The sequence below is a fragment of the Sceloporus occidentalis genome, unplaced genomic scaffold (assembly GCF_023333645.1).
Source record: "Sceloporus occidentalis isolate IW3139 unplaced genomic scaffold, rSceOcc1.0.p SCAF_3, whole genome shotgun sequence".
NCBI lineage: Eukaryota > Metazoa > Chordata > Lepidosauria > Squamata > Phrynosomatidae > Sceloporus > Sceloporus occidentalis.
The window spans coordinates 223,510,280-223,535,437 of NW_028316983.1; the positions used below are offsets into that span (position 1 = coordinate 223,510,280).

The 25,158-nt window shown below is 39.8% G+C and overlaps 2 protein-coding genes across 3 annotated transcripts in view; both read right to left on the reverse strand.

Annotated features, from left to right (window-relative positions):
* Positions 1–5,242, reverse strand: part of LOC149317565 (dihydropyrimidinase-like) — a 50,581-nt gene extending 45,339 nt beyond the window's left edge. Inside the window, exon 1 of the mRNA XM_089518933.1 lies at positions 4,878–5,242. Coding sequence (XP_089375059.1) covers positions 4,878–5,126 — 249 coding nt within the window. The 5' untranslated portion in view covers positions 5,127–5,242. The remainder of the gene's footprint in view (positions 1–4,877) is intronic.
* Positions 5,243–8,940: 3,698 nt separating this feature from the next.
* Positions 8,941–25,158, reverse strand: part of LRP12 (LDL receptor related protein 12) — a 44,175-nt gene continuing 27,957 nt past the window's right edge. For both annotated transcript variants that reach the window (XM_089517819.1, XM_089517818.1), the window contains 5 exons: positions 21,809–21,944; positions 20,698–20,900; positions 17,513–18,611; positions 16,486–16,618; positions 8,941–11,525 (listed from right to left, as the gene is read on the reverse strand). In XM_089517819.1, coding sequence (XP_089373945.1) covers positions 10,665–11,525; positions 16,486–16,618; positions 17,513–18,611; positions 20,698–20,900; positions 21,809–21,944 — 2,432 coding nt within the window. In that variant the 3' untranslated portion in view covers positions 8,941–10,664. The remainder of the gene's footprint in view (positions 11,526–16,485; positions 16,619–17,512; positions 18,612–20,697; positions 20,901–21,808; positions 21,945–25,158) is intronic.

Sequence of the window (25,158 nt, forward strand, 5' to 3'; positions counted from 1 at the left end):
TCCCCCACTTCTGATTTTTTTCATATTATTCCATGCACATGGCTCAATTATAGCCTAAAACGATGGAGGACTGACTAGTAAAGCCCAGTAGCAATAAGAGATGTGCTGTTTTGAAGCAGCATAGATTTAGGAGAGACATAAAAGGCCTTCAGATCCAATCATCAGACTGCAAAGAACAATACCGACATGTTTGGGGGATTTGTAGTGATAAACTCAATACTAGAAATGTTTAGCTTGGATTGTTTCACAAAACAGTGGCAGTGAAAGTTTCAGTTCTTTGCTGTGTTTGAGAAATGAAATCCAAAGTAAATGTATTGATTCACATTGTGCAAAGAGTTTGGGTTCACTTATCATACCAGCCTAGGAATGCAGACATGGCAATATTACCCTATGTGAAGGCCAGTGTACGACCAATTATACAATTTTTGGGAATGCTTTGCGGCTCCTTGAACTCTTTCAGAAAAAAAAATCTGTCAAAGGATTCCAACCTTTAAAGCTCTACATGGCTTGGGTCCAACCTATTTACGGGATCGCCCCCTCTCATATAATCCACCCTGCACCCTCAGGTCCTCTGGAAGAATCTGTTCCAACTGGTGAAGACCAGAAAAACTATGGCAACCCAGAGGACCTTTTCTGCAACCACTCCCAGACTATGGAATGGCCTGTCAGACGAGATCTGTCATATTAGAAGCTTGGACAGCTTTAACAAAGCTGCCAAGATGGATCTCTTCCAACAGGTCTTTCCGGAGTAGTTTCAGCCACTCACTGAATTGACCATTGAGCTGACTATTGTGCAGTCTGTCCCATCAATTATCTCACACTCCATCCTCTGGTTTTAGTTGATCAATTAATCTTTTTAGTAAGAATTTTTAATAAATAATAATAATAATAATAATAATAATAAATAAAACTTTTATTTGGATCCTGCTTTTCTGTGACAAGACAATCAAAACGGCTCACAACATGTTAAAATCCACATTTACAACATTGTGGCCCAAATTCCCCCCTTAAAACAGGATTAAACATGTTGCAATTAAAATATCTATTAAAACAGAATTAAATATATATATATAACGAGGACAGAGCGGTGGGCTAATACATGATGTGGAAGGCAGTCATTCTGTGGCTTAATTGTGATTTAATTGTTATTTTAAGGGGGGGGGTTATAATTTGGGATTATGATGTACTGTTATTTTATTATGTATTGGACTGTTTTACTATAAACTGCCCCAATCCTAGTTAGAGTAGGCGGGATATAAATAAAAGTTTATTATTATAATAATAAGAGTAGAGTAAAAGATGTTTAGACTCTCATACATGAAGCTAAGTACATAGTTCAAGAAAAGACAGAAGAAACATAATAATAATAATAATAATAATAATAATAATACAGTGAGCTCTTGGTATCTGTAGGAGTTTGGTTCCAGAATCCTTCATGGATACAAAATCCATGGATGCTCATGGCAATGGAAGTCCACAGGATGGCCTTGGGCAAGTCACTCTCTCAGACTCAGAGGAAGGCGAAGGCAAACCTCATTTGAACAAATGTTGCCAAGAAAACTGTGCTAGGATATGTATATTCTTATGCCACTCATGGTCTTTATTAAAAAGAAAAATGTTGGGTGTTTTTACAAAACTGAACATTCTAATGCTGTTTTAAGTTTTCCTTTTAAAAAAAGCCATGTGTTTCTTGAGCCAGTTGGAGACACTGGTTGTTGCATTAGTTTGGAACCACTGAAACCACGAGTTTGCTCTTTTTGGAGAGCAAGTCGGTGGCAGCAACCTCCGCCTATTCTGATATATATAAGTGGGAAGGAAAGAGGAGGGTTCAGGGTGACCAGACATCTTCCTTTCCCTGGACATCTCCTACATTTCAATCTTCCATCCAGGAGGAATTCCAAAAAGTCCTCCATTTTGAGCATGACTAATTTTGAGCATTGGGTAGTGTCACATTTATTGTTCCCCTGTGATAAATGCATCTACTCAGTAGCCTATCCTCACTACAAATAGGGGGATAGGCTGGATCCTTCTATAGTTCTTATTTCCTAGGAGTAGCAGCAGAAGTATGAACACAACTGTGCAACATCTGACGCGCAGGGATAAGGAGAAATACTACAATGACCAATGCAGAGGAATGGAAGACAACAATATAAAGGGAAGAATGAGAGCCCTCTGTTAAAATAAAAAAATCCAAGAAATTAAAGCCAAATTCAAACAAAGGGCAGGGGTGATCTATGGAGCAAAAAACAAACAAACCATAATACAGGAACAGGAAGAAATAAAAAGACACTGGAGCCAATACACAGAAGAGTTATACAAAGGAGATGAGAGAATGAATGACATTTGGAATGAGGAGCCATATGAAGACAAACCCCAAATTCTAAGAAGTAAAGTGGAATCTGCAATAATGGAAATGAGAAAAAATAAATCACCGGGAACAGATGATATCCCAATTGAACTGCTACGGTGCCTACAGACAGATGCAAATTCAGTGCTAACTGAAATATGTCAATAAACATGGAAAACAAAGAGGTGGCCAACAATCCGGAAACACTCAATATACATATCAATCCACAAGAAAAGAGATACAAAAGTCTGCAGAAACTATAGGACCTTAGCACTAATCTCACAGATAAGCAAAATAATACTCAAAATTTTGCAGCATAGACTCCAACCATACATGGAGAGAGAAATTCCACAAGTGCAAGTAGGATTCAGAAAAGGAAGGGGCACTAGGAACCACACTGCAAACGCAATGGAGCTAATGGAGAGCACCAAAGAATTTAAAAAAAAAAGAAACAGCATGAGTTTTATAGACTACAGCAAAGCATTTGATTATACAGATTATGAAAAGCTATGGAACACACTCAAAGACATGGGGCTGCCACTACATTTGATCGTCCTGAAGAGGACTCTGTACCAAGAACAAGAGGCCACTGTCAGTTAAGAATCTGCGGAAACAGAGTGGTTCCCAAAAGGAAAAGGGGTCAGGCAAGGCTTCATCCTATTACCCTACTTGTTTAATTTATATGCTGAAAACATAATAAGAAAAGCACAATTAGAATCAGAAAAAGGAGGAGTTAAGATAGGAAGAAGGAACATATGCGGATGACACAAAAATATTAGCAGAAGACACTGAGGAATTGGAACAGTTACTAAGGAAAGTCAAAGATGAAAGTGCAAAGCCAGGTCTGATGACCACAGAAGAAATACACAAATTCAATCTAGACAACAAGGAAACTGAAATAGTTAAAGAATTCTCATACCTAGAATCAAATATTGACCAGAATGGAGACTGCAGTCAATAAATAAAAAGACTAGGAATGAGAAGGGCTGCTATGAAAGAACTGGAAAAGATACTAAAGAGCAAAGACATACAACTGAGCGCTAAAGTCAGAATCATCCATGCCATTGTATTCCCAATTACCATGTACAGATGTGAGAGCTGGATAGTGAAGGAAGCAGACAGAAAGAAAATCAACTCATTTGAAACGTGGTGCTGGAGAAGAGTACTTAGGATACCATGGGCAGCCAAGAAGACAAACAAATGGGTTCTTGAACAAATCAGACCAAGGCTCTCCTTGGAAGAAAGATGATCAAGTTGAGACTATTGTACTTTGGCCACACAATGAGAAGGCATGGATCACTAGAAAAAACAATAATGCTAGGAAAGGTAGAGGGTAGACGAAAGAGAGGTAGACCACAAACCAGATGGATAGACTCAGTCAGGGGGTTATAGGCAAGGGCTTGCAGGATCTGGGCAAGGCAGTGGAGGATAGGGATTCTTGGAGATATCTCATCCACAGGATTGCCATGAGTAGGGGCCGACTTAAGATGTGATTCATGCAAAACAAGAAGAGGAGCCGTTTGAAGCAGCCTTCTAGGAGGAAGAAATGCCAAATTCATTCAACTGCATAACAGCGAAGGAAAGAACACAATTCTCCACTTTCAGACACTTGACTTCCATGGAAATATAAGAGGGCAGCTATAACAAAGCAGCAGACAAGACTGGCACCCAGAGCTCACTTACATTTTGGAACAGAGCTTAAGGTGCGTTTATTCCTCCAAGGGGGAAAGGACAGCAAATGTGTTAGGCAATGGTCGCTTGAGGACACCATGCAAATGCTGAAAGAGGTTTCCCCTTAAACTCAGCATAATGGACAAACGGGATAAATAATTTAAATGTAGATTAGGTCAAGGGTTTCTTGCTAGCAAAATACAATTTTAAACATTGGTCTTGTTCAGAGCTCTGTAAGTGCAGTGGAGTTTTGCTCTCTGCTGGGGTTTGGTTCCAGCCAGGACCACCTCCCCCCTGTGGATGCCAAAATCCATGGATGCTGTAGTCCCATTAAATATACAAGGCCATAGTAAAACCATGTCCCTGATATAAAATGGCAAAATCAACCTTTCCTTTTGAGAATTTAAAAATAAATTGTTTTTAAGCTGTGGATGGTTAAAACCATGGATAAAGCATCAGTGGATATGGAGGGCTAATAGTATATCGCAAGACAGCAAGGCATTATATTTTGATTTATAACTGTTTTAATCCTTAAAATTGCTTGTTTTTTTTAGTTTTATATTTACGCATTTCAATATTTTTGAATTGCTTTGAAATTGTATTGTTTTATACTTGTTCACCCTATGTTGGAGAATGGCGGGATATAAGAAAATATTAACAACAACAACAACAACAACAATTTTGTGGGAAAGAAGTTCATTAGAAAAGTATGGTTGACATAATAATAATAATAACAACAATAACAACTGGGTCTCTGGTGCCACAACCAACTCCCATCCCTAGAATTCCAGAGCCTTGAGCCAAGGCAGTTAAAGCGGTCTCAAACCGGATTAGTTCCCCTGTGTGGCTGCAAGGTTACCTTGGTCCCTTGGAAGAAGTCGTCCTTGGACTGGGTTCCCATGAAGGGGAACTGGAGGTGGGTGTGGGGGTCGATCCCTCCAGGGAGGACCAGGAGGCCGCTGGCATCGATCACCTGGAGGCCCCCGAGAGAGGGAGGCTGGAGATGGGGCCCCACTGCCTGCACCACTCCGTCCTCCAGGTAGACATCGGCCACCTGCGAGGACTCGGCGTTTACCACCCTCCCGCCTCGGATCAGGATCTTCTGCATGGTGGACTGGAAGCCCTCGATCCCCCCTTGAAACTTCAGAGCAGCTCTGTCCTGGATGCCTTTCCCAGCAGCAGGGCTCCTGGGTCGCAGCCTTTGAAGGACCCCTTCCCCCTGGATCTGCCCCCAAACACTGGTCCCTCCCAAGGGACGGAGGAGGAGGAGGAGGCACCTGGGGAAGATTGACCCTGTCCCTTCCCTCCTGCCCTTTTCCCTGCAGGCATTCATCCATCAGGCTTGGCCTCACTTTCCCAGCCCTAGCTCCCTGCGGTGGCAGCATCCCTGGGGCGGGAGTTTGTAGTCCCTGTCGCTCTCTCTCAGCCTCAGGGGAGGCAATGGCAAACCTCCTCTGGACAAATCTGGCCAAGGAAGCCCCAGGACACAGGGTCGCCCTAAGGTTGAAGGCTCACAACAAGCAGTTCCTTGAGCAAGAGGAGTTCCAGTGCCCCGCAGCCAGATTTCCCTGGCATGGACTCATGAGCAGTCCCTTTGCAAGAAGCTTCACAAGGCTCAACTCCTTCCAGAAGGAAAAGATGGTGGGGGAACGAGCGTTCTTACGACAACGGGGGAATTAAGGGGCAACTCAAGCTACTTCCTTGGCATTAGAGCAGCAGCAGCAGCCTTCCTGTGTTCTCTCTGCGTAAATAATGGCTTCTTTTTTTCTGATGGCAATACCTCGATTTCCCCAAAAGCATCCTGCCCTCTCCTCCACAAGCCAAAGTACCTCTTAGTAGCAAAGCACAGCAAAGACTATAGCTCCCAAACTTCTGCCCTGTGTTTGCATTGCTCAAGGGACTGTTGTTAGGTGCCTTCTAGTTATGGCAACCTTAAAGCGACCCTACCATGAGGTTTTCTTGGCAAGGCTTGTTCAGAGGGGATTTGCCTTTGCCTTCCCCTGAGGCTGAGAGACTGTGTGACTGGCCCAAGGTCACCCACTGGGTTTCCAAGGCTGAGCAGGGATTTGAACCCTGATCTCTGGAGTCCTCCCCCAACACTAAGGCCACTACACACCAGCTGCCTAACTAGGACTGCAATCTAATGATAGGAATGCAATCCTGCAGTTGTCCCTCCGCATTTGCAGCTTTGACTTTTGCAGTTTTGATTAATAAGTTCTCTCTAGGAATCTCTGGGTCCTCAAGCACAACGCTGCCAGAGGTTGATCATAGAGTTGTGCTGGAGAACCTACAAGATCCTAGGGGGAAAAAAACTCTTCTCTAGGCATCTGTAGATCCTCCAGCATGATTCTACAATCAACTTCTGGCAGATGTTGACCATAGTGTTGCAATGGAAGACTTGGAGATTCCAACAGGTAAAAAAAGAATCGTGTTTTCTTATTTGCATTTTTTCCCCAGATTCTTGGGGGTCCTTCACCCTCAACCCCAGCAAACCACTGTAGTGTGTTTTTGGGGACATAGACTTCAGCTCCCAAACTTCTGCTTTGTATGAGCAAATCAAGCCTGAACTCTTCCCTAGAAGCCAAAATGATGAAACGGAGTCTATTGTACTTTGTCACATGAGACGCCAGGACTCATGAAAAAAGACACTAATGTTTGACAAAGTAGGAGGTAGTAGGAAAAGAGGCTGTTTTCTAAAAACAACTGAGGTCATGAATTACTCACCATTTTATGATAAATTACCCTTAAAGTGGCTTAGTTCAAGGGAATCCAAAGACCTTTTAAGTGGGAGCTTATCTGGTTTCTGAGACAAAACTAACACAAACCCCAGGCTTTAAATGAGATGGGCATTTTGTCTTTTGTTTTTGGACATACAATATTTTACCTTTTGTTTAGTTTATCTTTAGTTTAAGAAGTAAAGCAAAGGTGATGTCCTACACTGCAGCCCCTGAAAACCCCAAAGCCTGCAACACCACCCCCCCCCCCAAGTTTTTGGAGATGTTTTCCCACCACAAATGGTTAAAAAAATTCATTGGCTTATCTCCCCACTGTTCACATGTGCCTTAAAGTTGTGGGTCAGCTTGTAGCAACCCCAGGAATTTCACAAGCTTTTCATAAGCTAGGAATCATCAGAGATGGATTTGCCAGTTCCTTCTCTGAAATATATTTTACAGCACCTGGTCTCCATTGGTGATCTCTCATCCAAGAACTAACCAGGGCCCTCCCTAAACACCCTGAACCTCCAACCCCCCTCAAGTTCCCAAATACCCTTAGTTAGGAGATGATATAGCCAAAACTAAAGACAAATCTCTATTTTAAGTTAAGCTTTAGAAACAGAATTAAAAATACCATTATATGCATCCAATATGTGCTCCATCATACTTAAAATCTGAATAATTCTTCAATACTTTACATCAAATTACAACAGAATCATGAAGTTGCACTACCATTTTTGGGAACATTAGACCATGGCCTAAATCTCTACATAATTATGGTAAGTAATACTTTCCCTTCAGATTCACTGAGTTTATGCCATTCCTGCTCTCTCTAGAATACCAAATCTTAAACATAACATCTGAATAAGCAGGGTTGATCTGTGGAAATCCATTTAGTAGTGGCTCTGGGCACATGTACAGGAGAGAAATCATTAGATCCAAGTGTATTAAGCCACAACTTACCTGCTTCAAGCACATTTCAGCTCTGCTGGTTTCCATTAATTTTGCTTTTTTGAAGCAAAAAATAAAAATAAAATAAAAAAAGTGTCATCCAACATGTTGCAGTTCATTTTGTAAATCTGGTATGACCTTTCTTTGTGGTGTACTTTGCTTCCTGGGAGGAATTGACCAGTTTCTTTGTAGGCAAATTCAAATTCTTTCATATATTATTCCAAATTTTGAAATTACTGTTCTTTATGCCAAAAACAATCTCCTGCCCCCGCCACCTAATTACAAATTGCTTGTGTTTATCAAGAAGTTGCTCTATACCAAAGTGGACAGCTCTTCAAAATGGGGCAATTTTAATCTTATAAAATCCAGTCCAGATCACTCACCCAAAAAATGAAATGGGAAAAGTCCTCTTCTACTTTTTAACCCCTCTCTTTGTCCCAGTAGTGTGGGGAAATCTGTTTTAAAGGTGGCTTATTTATTTCAAATCCCTTTCTTCACACTATCTTTAAAATCCGGAAAGCACAGCAAAAAAATCTTATGCCTACCTGATTATCTCTCATCTCTTTTCTTAATCACCATTTGTGTGTGTGTGTGTGTGTGTGTGTGTGTGTGGTGACAAAGGTCATAATTCTGAATTTGAAACAGCAAGGATTATATTGATTCCAGGATCTATGCTGCCTCTCAACTAAAACTTGGGGAATAAACTGAGATGCAGCTTGGTGATATATCTTCCATCTGGTTTCAGATATTTCAGGCTGAACATCTTCCAGCACAAAAGCAGATACAGAACCAAGAAGAGATGACTGGGGAAATGTGTAAATCTATGCTCTGCCTATAATGACCCTCCAATTTTAATCTGCAAAGAAAATGTTTGCTGCCATTATCAAACGTTAATAAATATGGATGTAATGTATGAAAAATTCTGATGCGCTATACCCAATTCATATTTAGATGTCAAGGGATTTCTTCTGGAGGACCTACCTCAGGCTACCACACCATATAAAGAAGCTATATTCACTGTATTGGCAAGTAATCAATGCAACTGATAGCTTGATATTCATATATTCCCTTATTTTTAAGGGGAAATGTGCCAAAAAAGTCCCAAAACATGCTTCATTACCAAAATATTTCACTTTTCAGCTTGTATGAAAAAAATATCCTTCTGTTTGATTTTATACCATGTTTTCTACTTGTGTTTTTTTTAAAACACAGAAATAGAAAACAATAGACTTTCATCTTTAAAAAGTATCTCAAATACATAATATTTTTTAATTTGATACATCTTAAAACATTGTCAATTTTTCTGACAGCATAACACAACAAGAAACTCACAAGACTTTAAACATGCTTTAAAATGACATTCAGCAATGTATGTAAAATTTAATAAATAGCATAGTCACAAATACTTTTTTTCATACTAAATCATTAAGCCTACACAGACTGGCAAAGAATAAATATAACAGAAACTGACAAAGTTTACTTTCTCAAATGATGGATTTCTTGATATCATCAAATAGTAACAACAACCAGCAGCTGGTCACTAAACTAGAAACTATGAATGTTTTCCCCCCTCTGCTGGTATCTTTTGAATCAATAGCATGATATAATAAAAATAAAAACCTTGAAATATACCCAATTTTCTTTCTTTCTTTTAAAGCACAAACTGATGCCAGGTAAACCAGCTTTTAAATACAATGAATAAATAGGTAATTAGTAAAGCAAATTCAATTGCAGCAACAAACAACAGAAAAAAGCAAGAATCCAAGAACAGAGCTGTGGAATTATTATATTTATATATTTTCATTGCTGTAATTAGAGAATAGTATTTAAAGTGATAGTGCCTGTGCACTAAGCTCTTTAGAGACCTTAACATAATTTTAGTGCAAATCCCTTTAGACCAAAGAAATTTAAACCCCATTAGGGAGAAGATCTATTAGCAGGTGGAACATATTTTCGAGAGTTACACGTACCTATTTCAGTTTTTAAAAAACACACATTATATACAAGACTCAAATGCATATTTTAACTGCTTCAGATATCTATCTTCAAAGATAGATGAAAAATTACTTTGAATTTTTACATCTTATTTGGTTGTACATACTAGACCAACTTATTAAAGTCAATGTTATAAAAGCTACAAAAGATTTTTTGCCATCTTTTTATCTAAGTTAAATCCTGTTTGAATAAAAGGAAAAAAATACATAGTGTACTGAAGAAAATCTCCCCTCTGAAAAAAGTTCACCATGATGATATTCAGTAATTAGTCAAAATATTTAAACCACAAAAGGCAACAAAAAGAATAAGTTTAGCTAGAATCAGGTTTTAGTATACTCAGTTAAAATTATAATGGCAATAGTATACTGGATTTGATTTCAAAAAGGAATAAATATTTTGTACAAAAGTAGCCCAACAACCTGGAAGTGAATGATAGGCAGCCAAAATTGGTTAAACAGACATGTTTCTGTTGTGAATTACACCTTCATGTTGAACTATCTGAAAATGAGGACCACTTCCCATGTTACCGTATCCCACTTTGATCCTTAAAATATGGTAGGAATTAGCTACAGATGCATGTCTCTGCAGTGCTTAAAATGTAAATCTTCAGGTGAGCCAAGCTCATGAAGCTCACTTGTTGCTTACATATTTTGCAAATCACAAAGACACATCTGCATTTGCTATCCTTCCATAGGCTTTAGTAATGCTAAGAAAAAAGCAGTTGTGGGAAAACCCCTCAGAACAAGTGATCACTGAAGAATAACCAAACTACAGATATAAATTATATATGCAGACTTGGGAAAACTTTTGTTTAAGTTCCCTGTATGACAAAGATTTAATCAGCCATGCACAATAAAATGTTTAAGTCACATGATTTGCCCTGGATTCTTTTTGAAACAAAAAGCTATTTCCCCCTTAATTATGAAGTACAAAAAATCACCAATATTGCTCCAACTTGCATACATTTCCATCCATTCAATCAATACTTAACAAAGCAGCAAAGCCTCATCATCACTAGTTTCATTTTTTAGGGTTGCTTCTAAGCAAGTGTCAGGTATCTGGGCAGTGTGTACTATCCCACAACGCTCACAGGGGCCATCTCGATTACATGACCGTATTCCATTATGTGATGCACTGTAAGGCTGTCTAAGCCCTTGTCCTTGGTCTGAGGTGAGATCAAGTAGAGGTCTTGAACAGTCATTCACATCCAAGTCTGATGCTACATCAGAAACTGGTATTAGCATTTCAACATCATCATCTTCATCTCTTCCTCCACTTATCCCATTATCAAGCTGTCTCAAAGGACTCTGGTTCTGATTTGCTGGACCTGACCTCCCTAAAGTGAACCGTACCCAACGTAAGCCTTGAGTCATACGACTCAGTGCATTTGAGAACTGATGGCGCCCTGGACTGGAAATTGGAGGGTCTACACTTGTTGCTTCTCTTCCATTGTCTGTATTACTGCTAGTGTTTTGAACTGAAGACGTTCCACAGACTACTGTTGCTTCTACTGCTGTTGTAGGAGGGACCTTCTGAGGCAAAGTAGCAGCAACGCCACCTACAGCACCTGCTGTGTCTCTTCGTTCAGTTTCTGTATCTGTGTCATCAGACTCCACTGAAAAGAGGCTTCGGTGAGAGCCATTTCTTTCAGTTTCTCTGTTACTATTCTGATTGGCAATATCATCTCCATCTGATGAAACCAGTGCCAGTGATCCTGAATGACGAGATCTTGCAAAATTAAAGATTCGGTTCCAGATATTACTTGACCGGCCAGCAATTGGAAGCCTAATTGAGGTAAATCCAAGTTGAGACCGTACTGCCAGTCTTAAATTTTCTAAAACTGAGGCCTGCAAAAATAAAAAGACAGGTTAAGTGAAATATTACTGATTTTAAAAATCACAATTAAAAAGAATGTAGAACGGCTTCTATTTCATTTCAGGAGAGTATGTGTCTCATGGTGTTTGCTTATACATAATGTCTGTTTTCTTCTGAAAGACACCTGAGTCTATGGATCAGGTAGAATTCAAACCCTGGTTTCTTTAGAGTCCTAGTCCAACACACAAGACAACTAAACAATGCTGGCTCTCATTTCTCTAAATTTCTTATATAAGATAGAATTTTTTTCAATGAGGAGTTGCAATCCACAATGATTGACCTAAATAGAAAAATAAAGTTAAACTTTTATTTTGTTGGAGTTGTTAAATACTAAGGTCAGTAGATACTAAAAAGTCATATGATATTCAAAAGTTTGGAACAGTCCCAGTGCTACAACCAGGGACTTTTTCAGAAAGATGTTAAGAGCCACCATGTGGTTTTAAGTCTTAAAAGTAATATCTAACCGACTGATTGCTGTGCCATTCAGAGTAAGACAAAAAGACATAAAAAGTTGTCAACAGACAATCAGATACTAAAAGAGAAAGGGGAGGAGGCACAGAGATAGTTGTCTGCACCAATATTATGTAGTGTTCAATGCATTTCGAGAATATCTCTTATTAGAGGATTGTTAGAATGGTTACAGAAAAGTATTTATAAGCAATTATTTGCATATTTCACATGAAATCAAGAATTTCTCAAGATAAAAGAGATATTTTTGAAATACAGCATCTTCCCACTGATGGTCAAGCAATCCTTGAAATTTAGAATATGTATTACAGCAGCTTTATAATTTTTCAGTTGCTAGTCTAGGCTCTCTCTAGGTGTTCAGTCAAGGGTAAACTGGATCTGGAAGCCTCTTGTTAATATATTTGCAGTGCCAGTACCTGAGCCTGTTCGGGCCCTATAAATCCCAAAGAAAGAGTTTGTTACTTTATTATAATAGGTTAGCCACCTTTTAAAAGCCCCAAGCGAGTGAAAAAAGCCAGAAAACTAAGGGGTGAAAGAGACGGGCCAAGTGAAGTGGATTTCGTCTGCTTTGGAGGCATGCCGATTAAACGAAACACACCACCAAAACGTCAAAAAGCTGCACCAAAGCCGCTCTTCAGTCCTTAGGTCCAGAGCAAAAAGGAGCTGGGACAAGATATATACTGTATAGGTGGGGTACAGGGGGAAGTCAAGCAAATGGTACTCAGTGGATCCATGCACTCACTCACTGGATTCAAAATATATATATATAAAAATTCACATACAAGGAACAGAACAGTTATTGAAATAGGTAGTGTAGGCTTTTTCAGTAAGGAGAATAGCTTTCATGTGCCAAGTACTCAGTCATCTAGATACTTAGTAAATGGTGGAATTTTGAGAATCCAAAATATTTTTTCCTCACAAAGCACACGGAAGCTTGGTGCAATAAACGAAGTCCTTGAAATTTATTTCAGAGGATTTTACAAATCAAAGTGACTTAACGTTTGGACCAAATACAGCTTGGTATGCCCTTGGTATTCTTTGGGGTATGGTTCCAGAAACTCCTGTGGATACCAAAATCTGTGATTGCTCCAGTCCAATTAAATACAATAGTACAGTAAAATGATGTCCCTTGTATAAAATGGTAAAATCAAAGTTTGCTTTTTGAAATTGATTATTTTTTAAAAAGTGTTTTCAAACTAGGGTTGATTCCATGAATACAGAATCCGTAGATATACATAGGGCTGACTGTAATTAATTTAACAAATCATACTAGAAATTTGCAATGTGGACCTCTTGTCTTTATTAGGCAGCTGTCCTGGTATTTTAGTTCCCGGAAAAGTAGACATTAGGATATTATGGAAATAAGAGACTTCCTCTTTAGAAACAAGCAAGCAGGAAATAATAGTGCAGGAATTAAGATACAGAATACAGTCAAATCACAATTTATGTCACCATCATTTATGATATTTCAAATCTATGAGAGTAGCCAGAGCAGGGAAGATAAGAGTGAAAGGAAAGGGCATGTGGGAAAGGGAGGTGAAAGGCAGGACCACTGGCCAACAATAGAAAGAAGGAAGCTAAGAGGGGAAGAAAGAGGAGGGCAAGAACCACAGAAGCGAGAACCACTCTCAAACAGGAGACAGCTGAAAATGGGGCTGAAGGAACAAATATGAGGATGCAGCAGTAAGAGTGGAGAGAAAAGGAGGAAACAAAATCTAGTTGGCCCTCTGTATCCAGAGGAGGGCGACTAAGATGGTGAAGGGTCTGGAAACCAAGCCCTATGAGGAACGACTTAGGGAGCTGGGTATGTTTAGCCTGGAGAAAAGAAGGTTAAGAGGTGATATGATAGCCCTGTTTAAATATTTGAAGGGATGTCATATTGAGGAGGGAGCAAGTTTGTTTTCTGCTGCTCCAGAGACTAGGACCCGGAACAATGGATGCAAGCTGCAGGAAAAGAGATTCCACCTCAACATTAGGAGGAACTTCCTGACAGTAAGGGCTGTTCGACAGTGGAACACACTTCCTCGGAGTGTAGTGGAGTCTCCCTCCTTGGAGGTCTTCAAACGGAGGCTGTGGATGGCCATCTGTCGGGGATGCTTTGATCTGGATTTCCTGCATGGCAGGGGGTTGGACTGGATGGCCCTTGCGGTCTCTTCCAGCTCTATGATTCTATGAATACCAATTTCCTATGCCACTCTACTTAATAGGACTTCAGAATCCATGGATTTTGGTATCCACACGAGGTGCTGGAACCAAACGCTAGCAGATACCAAGGGTCCACTGTATGAGATAGGTAGGAGGAAGAGCAAAAAAGGAGTTAAGAAGGAGCGATGGCAAGGAATGGAAATAATGATGGGGGCAGGAGGAAGGAGGGCAGCGAATGCTGAGATGGAAGGAGGATAATGGGGCAGAAATTGAGGACAGGAGATGCCAGAATAAAGACATGGGAGTCAGAGCCAAGAAGGAAATTGAGGGGAGCAGTGAGGGTGAACTGCAAGATGGAGGAGCCTGGGATGGTTGAGAAGCAAAGGGAAGGCAAGCCTCTGAGAAGGGCAGGGTAGTTAAAGAGCAAGTGGACAAGAGCAGAGGAAAGGGTAGAGAGAGGAATGTTGGAGGAATGAAATCACTGGGGTGTTTAGTGTTGCAGCCTCTTCTGATTCCGCTGAAGAGTATCAGCATATTTCTCTAGCCTGGATAAGGAGAGCTCTGATATTTTATGCTGTAAAACTGGTGGTGGGTTGAGTAAAATTGCTAACTTTGTGGCTACTTCCACTTCATTGAAAAACATCCCCCTGGCTTCCAGTGGTTCCCAAAAGAATAAGCTCTTTCCATTTACATCAGCCTCAATTTACATCAAAGCCCCAGGAATGCAACCTTGATTAAACTGAGACCTACTGGTAGTTAAATTCCTTAGCAGTACAATTTACATGTGAGAACCAGAGAAAAATGTGCACAACTGTGTGTGTACTTAGCTGCCCTGAGGTCCTGGAACCAAACCCCAGCAGAAACCAAGGGTCCATTGCTACACACATCTGAGCAATTTTATCAATAGTGTTCACATCAAGAATGCCTCACTAGGTTTTACTATATAATCTACCCTACATGTTTATAATGACCTAACCCCCAGTTCTTTTTACCCTAGGGAATTTTGGAAAAGTGAGGGGCATCTGAGAGAATTCACAGCATTCTCACAGAAAGTACAAATTGCACTGTTTCTAGAGTAAGTACAGCACTTCAGTTGATACAGAACTGCAGCTAGTTTGAACATCATATAATTAAGACGCCTATAATGTGGCCAGGGCAACACATCACCTAATTTAATTATTTTATCTGAATTTTAAAAGACACATGATTAAGAAATAAAATTCCTTTAACAGATGGGACAGTTTTAGGCAACATTGAGTTTAATTATTCTATTCACTTAGTGTGCTCTTTTAAATTTTTCCAAAATGGTAAAGTATTCATAATTTATCAGTTCTGTACATTGCTTTCCAATCATGATGGTGCTCAAAGTGGTTCACAATAATAACTTTTAAAAAATGACTGAAAGCTACAAATCAGTAATTACAAACTAGCAGACAACATAATGATACAAATTTGTCCATTAAAATCAAGAGAGTGACGACTTAAGAACTGGATAAGGTTTCCCACCTTTCAAGGCATGGAATGTACCAACATGACTTTAAAGGACAAGTGAGCCCTCATTGTAAGTGCCATCATTCAAATATGTCTGGTTCTACCAATGATAATCTAAACTTCCTATCTGACACAAAATGGAACAGAACCTGGCGAACAGATTGGAGTAGCTTTTATGGGAGGATATGTACTTTAAGATCTTTAGAGCCTTGAAAATGTATGGATTTTAGAAAGGTGAAACTGGCTCCTTGAACCAAGCAGACTAGCAACCAGTGCAATAGTTCTAGCAGAACCCTCTTTGTATTAAAAAAAAATGGCAGTCACATCTTGCACCACAAAGCGTTAAACTTCTTCAAGTAACTATGTAATATTCTAATGCAATAGAATTTCCTCAGAATGTATTGTAATTGCACTGCCAAAATCCATAGAAAATCATGGCCTCAATATGCATGGATGTGCAGGTGCAATGAAAATCGATTGGGCAACCAAAGACATTGCTTCAGTAAACTGACAATGAAGACCTTTTTTGAACACTAGCTCTGTTGGTGAGGTGGGGTAGTGTGTTATAGGCCAAATGCAAAGGCATGAAAGTCTAGTGATTTCTCACTAGTGGCTTAAAGGGAAGCACCCATTACATGTGACTTAAAAATGTGGGGCAGGAACTGGACATACTGGCTAGGGCTGCTAGGAGCTGCAGTTCAATATCTGCAGGGATGCAGAATTCTCATCTCCGATTTAAGTTTAGAGACTTCTGCTGTGGAAAGGAACTGGTACAGCTCAGGTAACTGCCTCAGAGCATCCAATGTGAATTAACGTGAAAGCTTTTACCTGATTCGGTGAACAAACAGGGAAATCTTCAACTGGTGGAATTAAGCCCTGAGCAATCAACTGTCCATAAGAAGGAGGAGCTTCTCTTCTTAATAACTCAGCTTCAACCCTTGACAGCTGTGTCTCAAACGATCTATTCAAAAATTAATAAGAGGTTATATGGCATCCATATAACACCATTACATTTTTAATATTTGCATTTTCTTCTTGTTTCCCCATATCAAGCTGTATTCTGTCTAGGGCAGTGACTGTCCTCTTGTAACCTAAAGCATCAAGTATACCAGTGATTCCCAAATTGGGCAGTATGCTTTCCTGGGGGCTGGGTGTTAGAGAGGTGCTAGGGATGTCGCCCAAGAGGAAAGGGGGAAGTAGCCCCAAAAGTTTGAGGATCACCGATTTATACTAATAGTGACTATTACTATCAAAAAACTTCTATATAATTTTACAGGAGCACTCAAATTTACACAACATTTTCTGCATGTGTCTCTGCATGTGCCTATAGTTCAGTATCCAAGTACAGTGCGACTGCGTTATATGCTCAATTCAGAACTGCATTTTATGCAGTGAGTTAAAAGCTTTCTCCCCAGTTCAATTTGTTCACCATCTGCAATATTTTAGGTTGTTCAATTTGTGGTTCAAAAATTAGAAATTAGACTTCGTCATCTTAAAATGTAATGCTACTTATGTAGGGGTGTGTGAATGTTAATCAAATATTTTCTAAGGGTGTGCAGCACATAAAAGGTTGGAAACCACTGCTTTACAGGACAGTGGGGTAGGGAAAACCCAATCAATTTCACAGAGATGATAAGACTACTTGGAAGGCATTTTAAGTCTCCATAAATGGGCATTCGGTCATATTACTTCATGGAAACTGTCTTAATAAACTGGTTTGACTACAGAGGTAAATATGTAGGATTAACCAGTAAGAATGGTCACCCATTGCCATAGCTCTGGAATACAGTATTTTTAGGTAAATAATAATAATAATAATAAACTAGCAGATTAGATTTTATAACAGGATATTTACCTTCTTTCAAACATTCTCAATGAATACAGCTTACATGTACAACCCAATGCAATGACAAGGAGCAGCCCACAAATAAGGCTTCCAATAACAGCAGCAGTTATTACTCTTGTTGGCACAATCACTGGGCAATTCTCTTCATCGCTACCATCACCACAATCATCCTGTGAATCACAAACCCAGCTTTCAAAGACACATCGATTGTTTTTGCAGTGGAAGTTTCCTGGCTGGCAAAAGAAACAATTCTTTTCATCTGAACCATTGGGGCAATGGTTTTGGTAGTTGCAGCGGTCAGAACGTGGATAGCAAGCACCATTCCGAGAACAAGGAAACTCATCCTTCTGGCACATGGTGCAGTTGGTTTCATCCCTTCCATTTGGACAATGCCAGTAGCCATCACAGCGCTGCTGCTCTGTATAACAGCCCCAGTTTCCACCACATGGAATTTCCCATGGCAGGCAGAAGCCGTCTACTTGATATGTAGCATTGAATCCTCTCGCAGCATTAACCTTGTCGGCACAAAAATGCACTCTGATTTGACCAGAAGAAGAAACAACTGTAAGAGGGGCATGAGAATCAAAAGCAGTTAAAACACGCAACAGTTTGCGTGGATTCTCTTCTAATCCATCATATATTTTGACATAATCCCCATAACCTGTACCATCAAGTTTAAAGTCAGTGAAACGCAAAATAACTTTACGGTGGTCCCCAGTATCTATCAGCCAAGTGCAATTGCTCCCTGGGGGATAAAAGTCTGGATAGTTAGGAGAATTAAAAGTACCATAAAAATACTTTAGCAGCTGCCCACATGTTGGCACACCACAGTCTATTTCATCTCCCAAGTCAAGGCAGTCAAGGTTTCCATCACATTTTGAGGATTCTGGAATGCAAGTGTAAACATTGAAACGAGAAAGACACTGGAACTGGTTGTATCCACATGGCTGGAAGGAAGCAGCAGTTGGAGGACTAGCTTTTACACAGATTTCTTCATCAGAGTTGTCTCCACATTCATCCATGTCATTACATTTCCAAGATTCTGGAATACATTTCCCATTAGCACAATGAAACTGGTTACAGTCGCAGCTTGTTTCACTGGATTTCCCTAAAAATATACAATTAAGAGATTAAGCTTGATTTTCCTTTGTTTAGTTTGTTGCTCTATGTGGGGACTTAGAGAGCACTTAAAGAGAATTCTTAAGTTGGAGCTAGTGCAAAATGAAATAGCTAATTTGCTGACCAGAATACCATGTAGACTCCTAGTAATATCCATCTTAAAAGAAATGCACTGGTTGCCAGTGTGCTTCTAGTCCGAAATCAAGGTATCTGTCTTAATCATTAAACTCTAAATGTCTTGGAACCTCAAAGAAGTGTGGAATAGACAGCAGAGCAGGGCACCTGCCTAGCCAATCACAACCCCAAGAATTGCTATCTGTCAGATAGAGAAGGGTGCAGATAAAGGTAGGGATGAAAAAATGGTGAGATGGCCTTAGGATAAGGGCGGGGGCAGGGACAGAAATAGAGAATCGGGTAGCTGGAAGATGACATTCATCTCTTCCATGCTGCAGTAATAAGGCAGTTTAGAATCATAGAGATGTTTAGAATCATAGACGAGACTACAAGGGCCATCCAGTCCAACCCCCTGCCATGCAGGAACTCACAATCAAAGTACCCTCGACAAATAGCCATCCAACCTCTCTTTAAAGACCTCCAAAGAAGGAGACTCCATCACTCTCTGAGGCAGTGTGTTCCACTGTTGAACAGCTCTTAGTCTGACACCACCAAGGCTCCATCCTGTGGAATCCTGGGATTTGTAGTTTGGTGAGGTATTCAGCCTGGTCTGAGAGGTCTGGTGCCTTACCAAACTACAAATTCTGTAGGATAGAGTCATGGCAGTTAAAGTGATGTCAAATTGCTTTACTTCTGTAGTGTGGATACACATATTGTTGGCTGAATGAGTTGGGAACTATGCTTTTAAAAAGAGGGAGGAGATGGTAGTGAAGTATCTGAGAGGACATGTTTTAGGTAGGTACACATTGTCACACTGAAATTAAGACCAGCATACACGCTTGATGTTGTGAAGAAAGTTTTTACTGAATAAACCTTTTGTGGCTCGTACCATTTTACATTTCTGCCTGATTGTCATTCAACTGAGGGTTGAAAGGAAAACCCAAACACATAGTAGAACGCAATTGCTGGTATATTAGCCCCCAAAACATAAAAACAAGGCATATTTTAAAGATGGCCTAAACACCCTAAAGGCTAACAAGATCCTGTCTGATCTTGGAAGCTAGGCAAAGCAAGTCCTAGTTAGTGCTTTGGTGGAAAACAGCCAATGAACCACAAGTGCAGTAGGCTGTATTTCAGAGGAAGGAACTGGGAAAACTACTTTGGCTAATAAAACTCTTATGAATTTCATGAGGTTGCCTTACACCAACAGACAACCTGAAGGTCTGCACACACACTATTTTTTTAAAAAAAAAAAAAAAAAGGGAAAAGGTAGGTGGCAAAAATCTAGGTTTAGTATTTGTGTGAGATCAACCCAGTAAAGGTGATGCGTCGCAAAGGGCCTTTCCCCAAAAACATAGGGGGCCTTCTTTGCTGTGTTGCCCCCTTAGTAGTCTCACTGGTGCTGATGCTGGTTTCTTTGCAGTGTCAAGGGAAAATATGTTTTTTTATTGTAGCCCCTGGGGCATATTTCACCTTTCAAATACAGTTGCCCCTCTGTTTTCACGGACTTGGAATCCGCATCCCTCACCCATTCATGGATTTTCCATTTTCGCGGTTGGGTCTGGAATGGATCCCTCACAAAAACAGTGTTTTTAACTATTTTAACTTTCTAAGCCATTTTAAACACTAACTTGTTGCTCTATTGTGATAGACACCCCATTGTGGAATAGGTCCCTAATTGTATACAGGCCATGAACCTTCCAAATTCAAAACTTTGCATGCTTCTGAAAAAGAGGGTGAGTAAGAAAAGGCTGTAAAGGGGAAGTAAGCAAAAAAGGGTTATTACAGATTTTAGTGAATTTATATATAGATACCGAAAAAACCTGATTGAAGGTAGCAGGGGATGCAGAGCTGACTTCAATATCTACCTAATATATGTCACTTCATAAGACATTGACTGATGACTGACCTTATTGAGTAAGACCAATGGCAACAGTTACAAGTCTACTTTTGAAGCTTACCAGCAAAATAAGTCAATCTGAATCCTTTCCGTGATATACTATCATCTGAATGAAATCTGATCCAAACATGGTCCTGTGAAGATATATATGGAGATGGAATAGAAGACCCGCATACTCTGTAGTTTTCCATATTCTTGTAGGCCCCAATTGTTAAAGCATCTAAACTGCATCGTCGTGATCCTTGAACATCAAAATCTTGAAAACTAAAAACAAACAAACATGTTATTGTATCTTCTAATGTTAAAACATCAACAGGATTTGGCAAATGACCATTAACAATACAAGGTTCTCTGATGAATTTATGACATAAGACTCAAGAAGGCTTAACGAAGCATCTTTTTTTGCAATTTCTTGAGGACCATAGTTTTCACATCTACAAACCTTATCTTAATTTTTAAGTTTACATTTGTTAAACAAAACCACCCCAAAATTTAACAGTTTTAAATCCAGAACTGGGAGTGGGGACATGCACTTCCCTATGTACCCTAAAAAAACTACTCCAGAGCACAGAAGGCAGAAGGGAGGAAATTGAGGGGTGAAACAGATGGTCCCAATGGGGTGGCTTGGAGCCACCCCATTAAGGTGGATTGGGGCTACAGCAAACAGACGCGCGGTCCCATTCCAGCCAGTTTCTGCCCCAAATAGGAGCAGAAAAACCACCTTTTAGTTGGGGTGGAAAAAAGCTGTCCCTTTGCCTCTGCAGCCAGTTTTTCACCTGCTCCTGGGTGTGTGGTGTCCAAATAACACACCCCCAGGTTGCCCGGAAGTTGTCCGGCATGTAATCGCCGGCATGACATCTGGGTGACTTGGGGGCATGGAGCATATAAACACCATGCCCCCATGCTGGCTTGAAGCCGGCTGAAGCAGCCTGTCTGTTTCGGCCCTGAGTGAAGAAAATTCCATTGAAAGCCCAGCACAATATTGGCTTTAGGATACTGGTTGAATTTATATGCTGTTGTGATTTGGATCTTTAATTCATTGCCAAGAGAATGCAACTTAAGCACAATTCATGAAAACATCCACAAGCTGCTCAGTAAGGAAATAGGAAGCAATTTTATACTATTATTTAGATTTTCTGTAATTGACTGATAAAGTACAACATTCACATTACCTTATTGTTATAATCTCCCCAGGATTTGCTCGGATGTACCAGCTACAGTTCAGTCTGACAGGATATTCAAGTGGCCAGCCTGGGCTTGTGATTATCCCACTTGGGCCTCTGATTTGTTCTGGAATATCTCCACAAGCTGAAAAATATGTAAATGGATACTATTATGTATAAGGCATTTCTACAGATTAAAAACAGTTCCCAAGGTTCAGCAGAACAAGTTTTAGGACTGTGTCTAATAGTAGTTATGACAGAAGACATCTACAAGCAGAATGAAGCTGGTGATTGTCAATGATTCACTCTCCCCTCTGGACAGCCCAATCTATACACTCCCAATCTGCTCAAGAGGGTTGAGGGTCTTTTCAAGGAGGATCTGAGGTGTGTGCAGTGGGCTGCAAGAAGAGGGAACAAAGCTGACTGACTGCTCTTGGATACAACCCAAAATTCTTTACTGATTCATTTGGGGTGTTACACAAATGAAGATGCAAAACACAGCTATGATAAAATGCAAATTAATAAAACTATTCATCAAAACTGGATGGTTATAAACAGTTGGGTCATGTGGCAGAATAAGTTATATCAGTACTAAAGTGTCTATTCTACAAAATCAAAAGAAAAAAAAGTCATGAAAGTACATTAATCTAATCCGCAGGTGTTTCATTCATTTCTTCTAAACAAAATTAGAATGCAGACAGTAAATTGATAGTTGTATTATTTATTTTTATTTATTTATGGTATTTATACCCTGCCCTTCAGCCCTAAAAGCTATGAAGAGTAGAAAACAATATGAGTGACATTTAGTCTTGCTAAGTGAACCAAATGAATGTATCAGAAGCACTTTCCAAATGGCAGAACAAATATTAACTTTTTCGTATATCACAGAAAATGCATATGTAAAGGAACAAGATGTGGGCATTAATCAAAAAACTTTTTTACAGTATTGTTGAAGTTATGACGTTGAAATTTATACCTAAAGTAAAATAAAGAGATTTATGTTTGATAACACATGAAAACTTTTTAAAAATGGGAAAAATGCAACCCTCAGAAATTTAGAAATCATAATTTCATTTTATGCAAGATTTGGTTTTTTTAAACTACCCATTAGGTGGTGCTCTTTTCCCATTACACTTTAGAAGTTTATGTTTGTTTTATCAAAGTATTCAAACAAACTCTTACTTTGGACACAGGTTATGGAGAGTAAATAAAAGTTTCTAGAGGGAAAAAGGAATATCCATGAAAAAAGTATCAACATGTACCACAGTACTCAACTTCATCCATTTAAAAAAAAAAACGCTTAAAAAACACAAAGGCAAGTCATAAAAGGCTGATGTCAAAATGCAAGTATTTGTCTTAAATACAGAGGAATAGGTCAGGGAGTTTAAAGCCAAGATGTTTATAAAAATATTCATCAATAGGCCAACAGGGTCATTAGAAACCCATAAAATCACAGTAACCTCTTCTAAATCTACACACACAAAGCTGCTAGGAACCAAGGGAATAAAGACAAAACAGATACACCAAAGTCCAATTTATATGTTATTATATGCTGCTAGCTAATGCAGTCTAATTATTATTAGCAACACTGCAATGGCGTATTATCTACCTCTGAGTATCTTGGCCATTCAGTCAAAGTAGCCATGGTGCTGCTCAGAACCTGCAAACACAGAGTTGTGCCTCCCTTGATTGAATCCATCTATAATGCAATCTTCCTTTCCACCTGCTACTGTTCTGTCCATTCTGACTTGGATGCTAGAGAGATCCAACATCCAAGGCTAGTGGATGCTGCCTTGGTTCCTGCTTGTCCAGTGTTAATGGCTATATTTCAACCTCTATAGCCCAAGAATGTGGACAAGATCCTTTGAGAAATGAGACAGTACACATGAGCTGGATTCTTCCCTCTTTGGGCTTATCAGAAAGGCCAAGGGGGACAGGCTGAGTAATGGGAGTGATTAATGCTTCTCTGAAACAAATTACGTGCCTAAAAGAGGAAGTTGTAAAAAAAAACAACCAACCAGTTTTGAAAGAAATTCCTAGATCTCACTCCATTTGATCATTACTGACTAGTCACTTAATACTCCATTTTTGGGTAAAGTAAGTATGGGAATATGCAGTTACTTCCCAGCCCAAGGGCTACTGGATGGGATGGATTATTTAGAATTATTTCTATCTGGTTTAAGGCCCAGTTATGGGGCAGAAATGGTTTAGGCACCTTGGCGGACAACCATCATCATGAGGTAGTCAGGGGGAGTGTGCGCCTATTGTTTCTATTGGACCTCGGTGATCTTTAATACCACCAACCACGGTATCCTTCTGAGCTGCCTTACTAGGATGGGACTTGGAAGCACTGTTTTGCAGTGGCTCTGGTTCTTCTTAAGGGGTGAACCGAAAAGGTGCTTCTTGGTGACTCTCACTTGACCTCTTAGCTGGTTGCTTATTGAGTCCCTTAGGGCTGGGCTATTTAATATGTACATGAAACTGCTGCCAGAGGTTGTTCAGAATCTTAGTGTTTGGTGCTATCAGTATGCCTTCTATTTCTCATTTCCAAACAAATCCAAGCTTTAAAGTGGGGCCTGCCAGCAATAATGGACTGGATGAAGCAAACTGAAGTTTATCCAAGCAAGACAGATATGTTCCTAGGTCAACTGAAAGACAGATAAGAGATTTGGGACTCAGCCCATGCTGGATGGGTTACATTTCCTTTGAAGATACAGATGAAAATTCACAGTTTTGATGTACTCCTGGATTTACCCCTGAACCTTGGTTTCTGTGGCCTGTAATGCACTTGGCCAATTAAAACTACATAGTACCAATTACACCACTCCTAGGGATGCCCACAGTGATACATCCCATTTGGAGTACTGCAATGCACTTTACATGGGGCTGATTTTGAAGAGCATTCAGAAACCTCAACTGGTCAAAGGGACCGCAGCAAGATTAACTGGGAACGGTTACAGGGAGGGTACTCACTTATCACAGTACTTCACTGACTACCAGTCTGTTTCTGAGCATAACAGAAGTGCTGGTTCTACTTCTATAAAACACTACATTGCTTTGTTCAGGCTATATGAAGGGTCATATCTTCCCATATAAGCCTGCCTTAAATCTATAATATTCAGCAGCCACATTTCTCTCAGTCTCATCACTCTTGCAGGCATGTTCAGCAGCAAGATTGGAGAAGGCCTTCTCTGTGGCTGCTCTACTCTGGAACTCCTTTCAAGGAAGGCTAAGCAAGCTTCCTCTTTGCTGACTTTTCATCACTGTGTGAAGACCTTTTTGTTCCATGATGTAAAAAATAAATCAGAAACACAAATCCTCATGGATCCATATGAGTTTACATGAAATGCATGTGAACC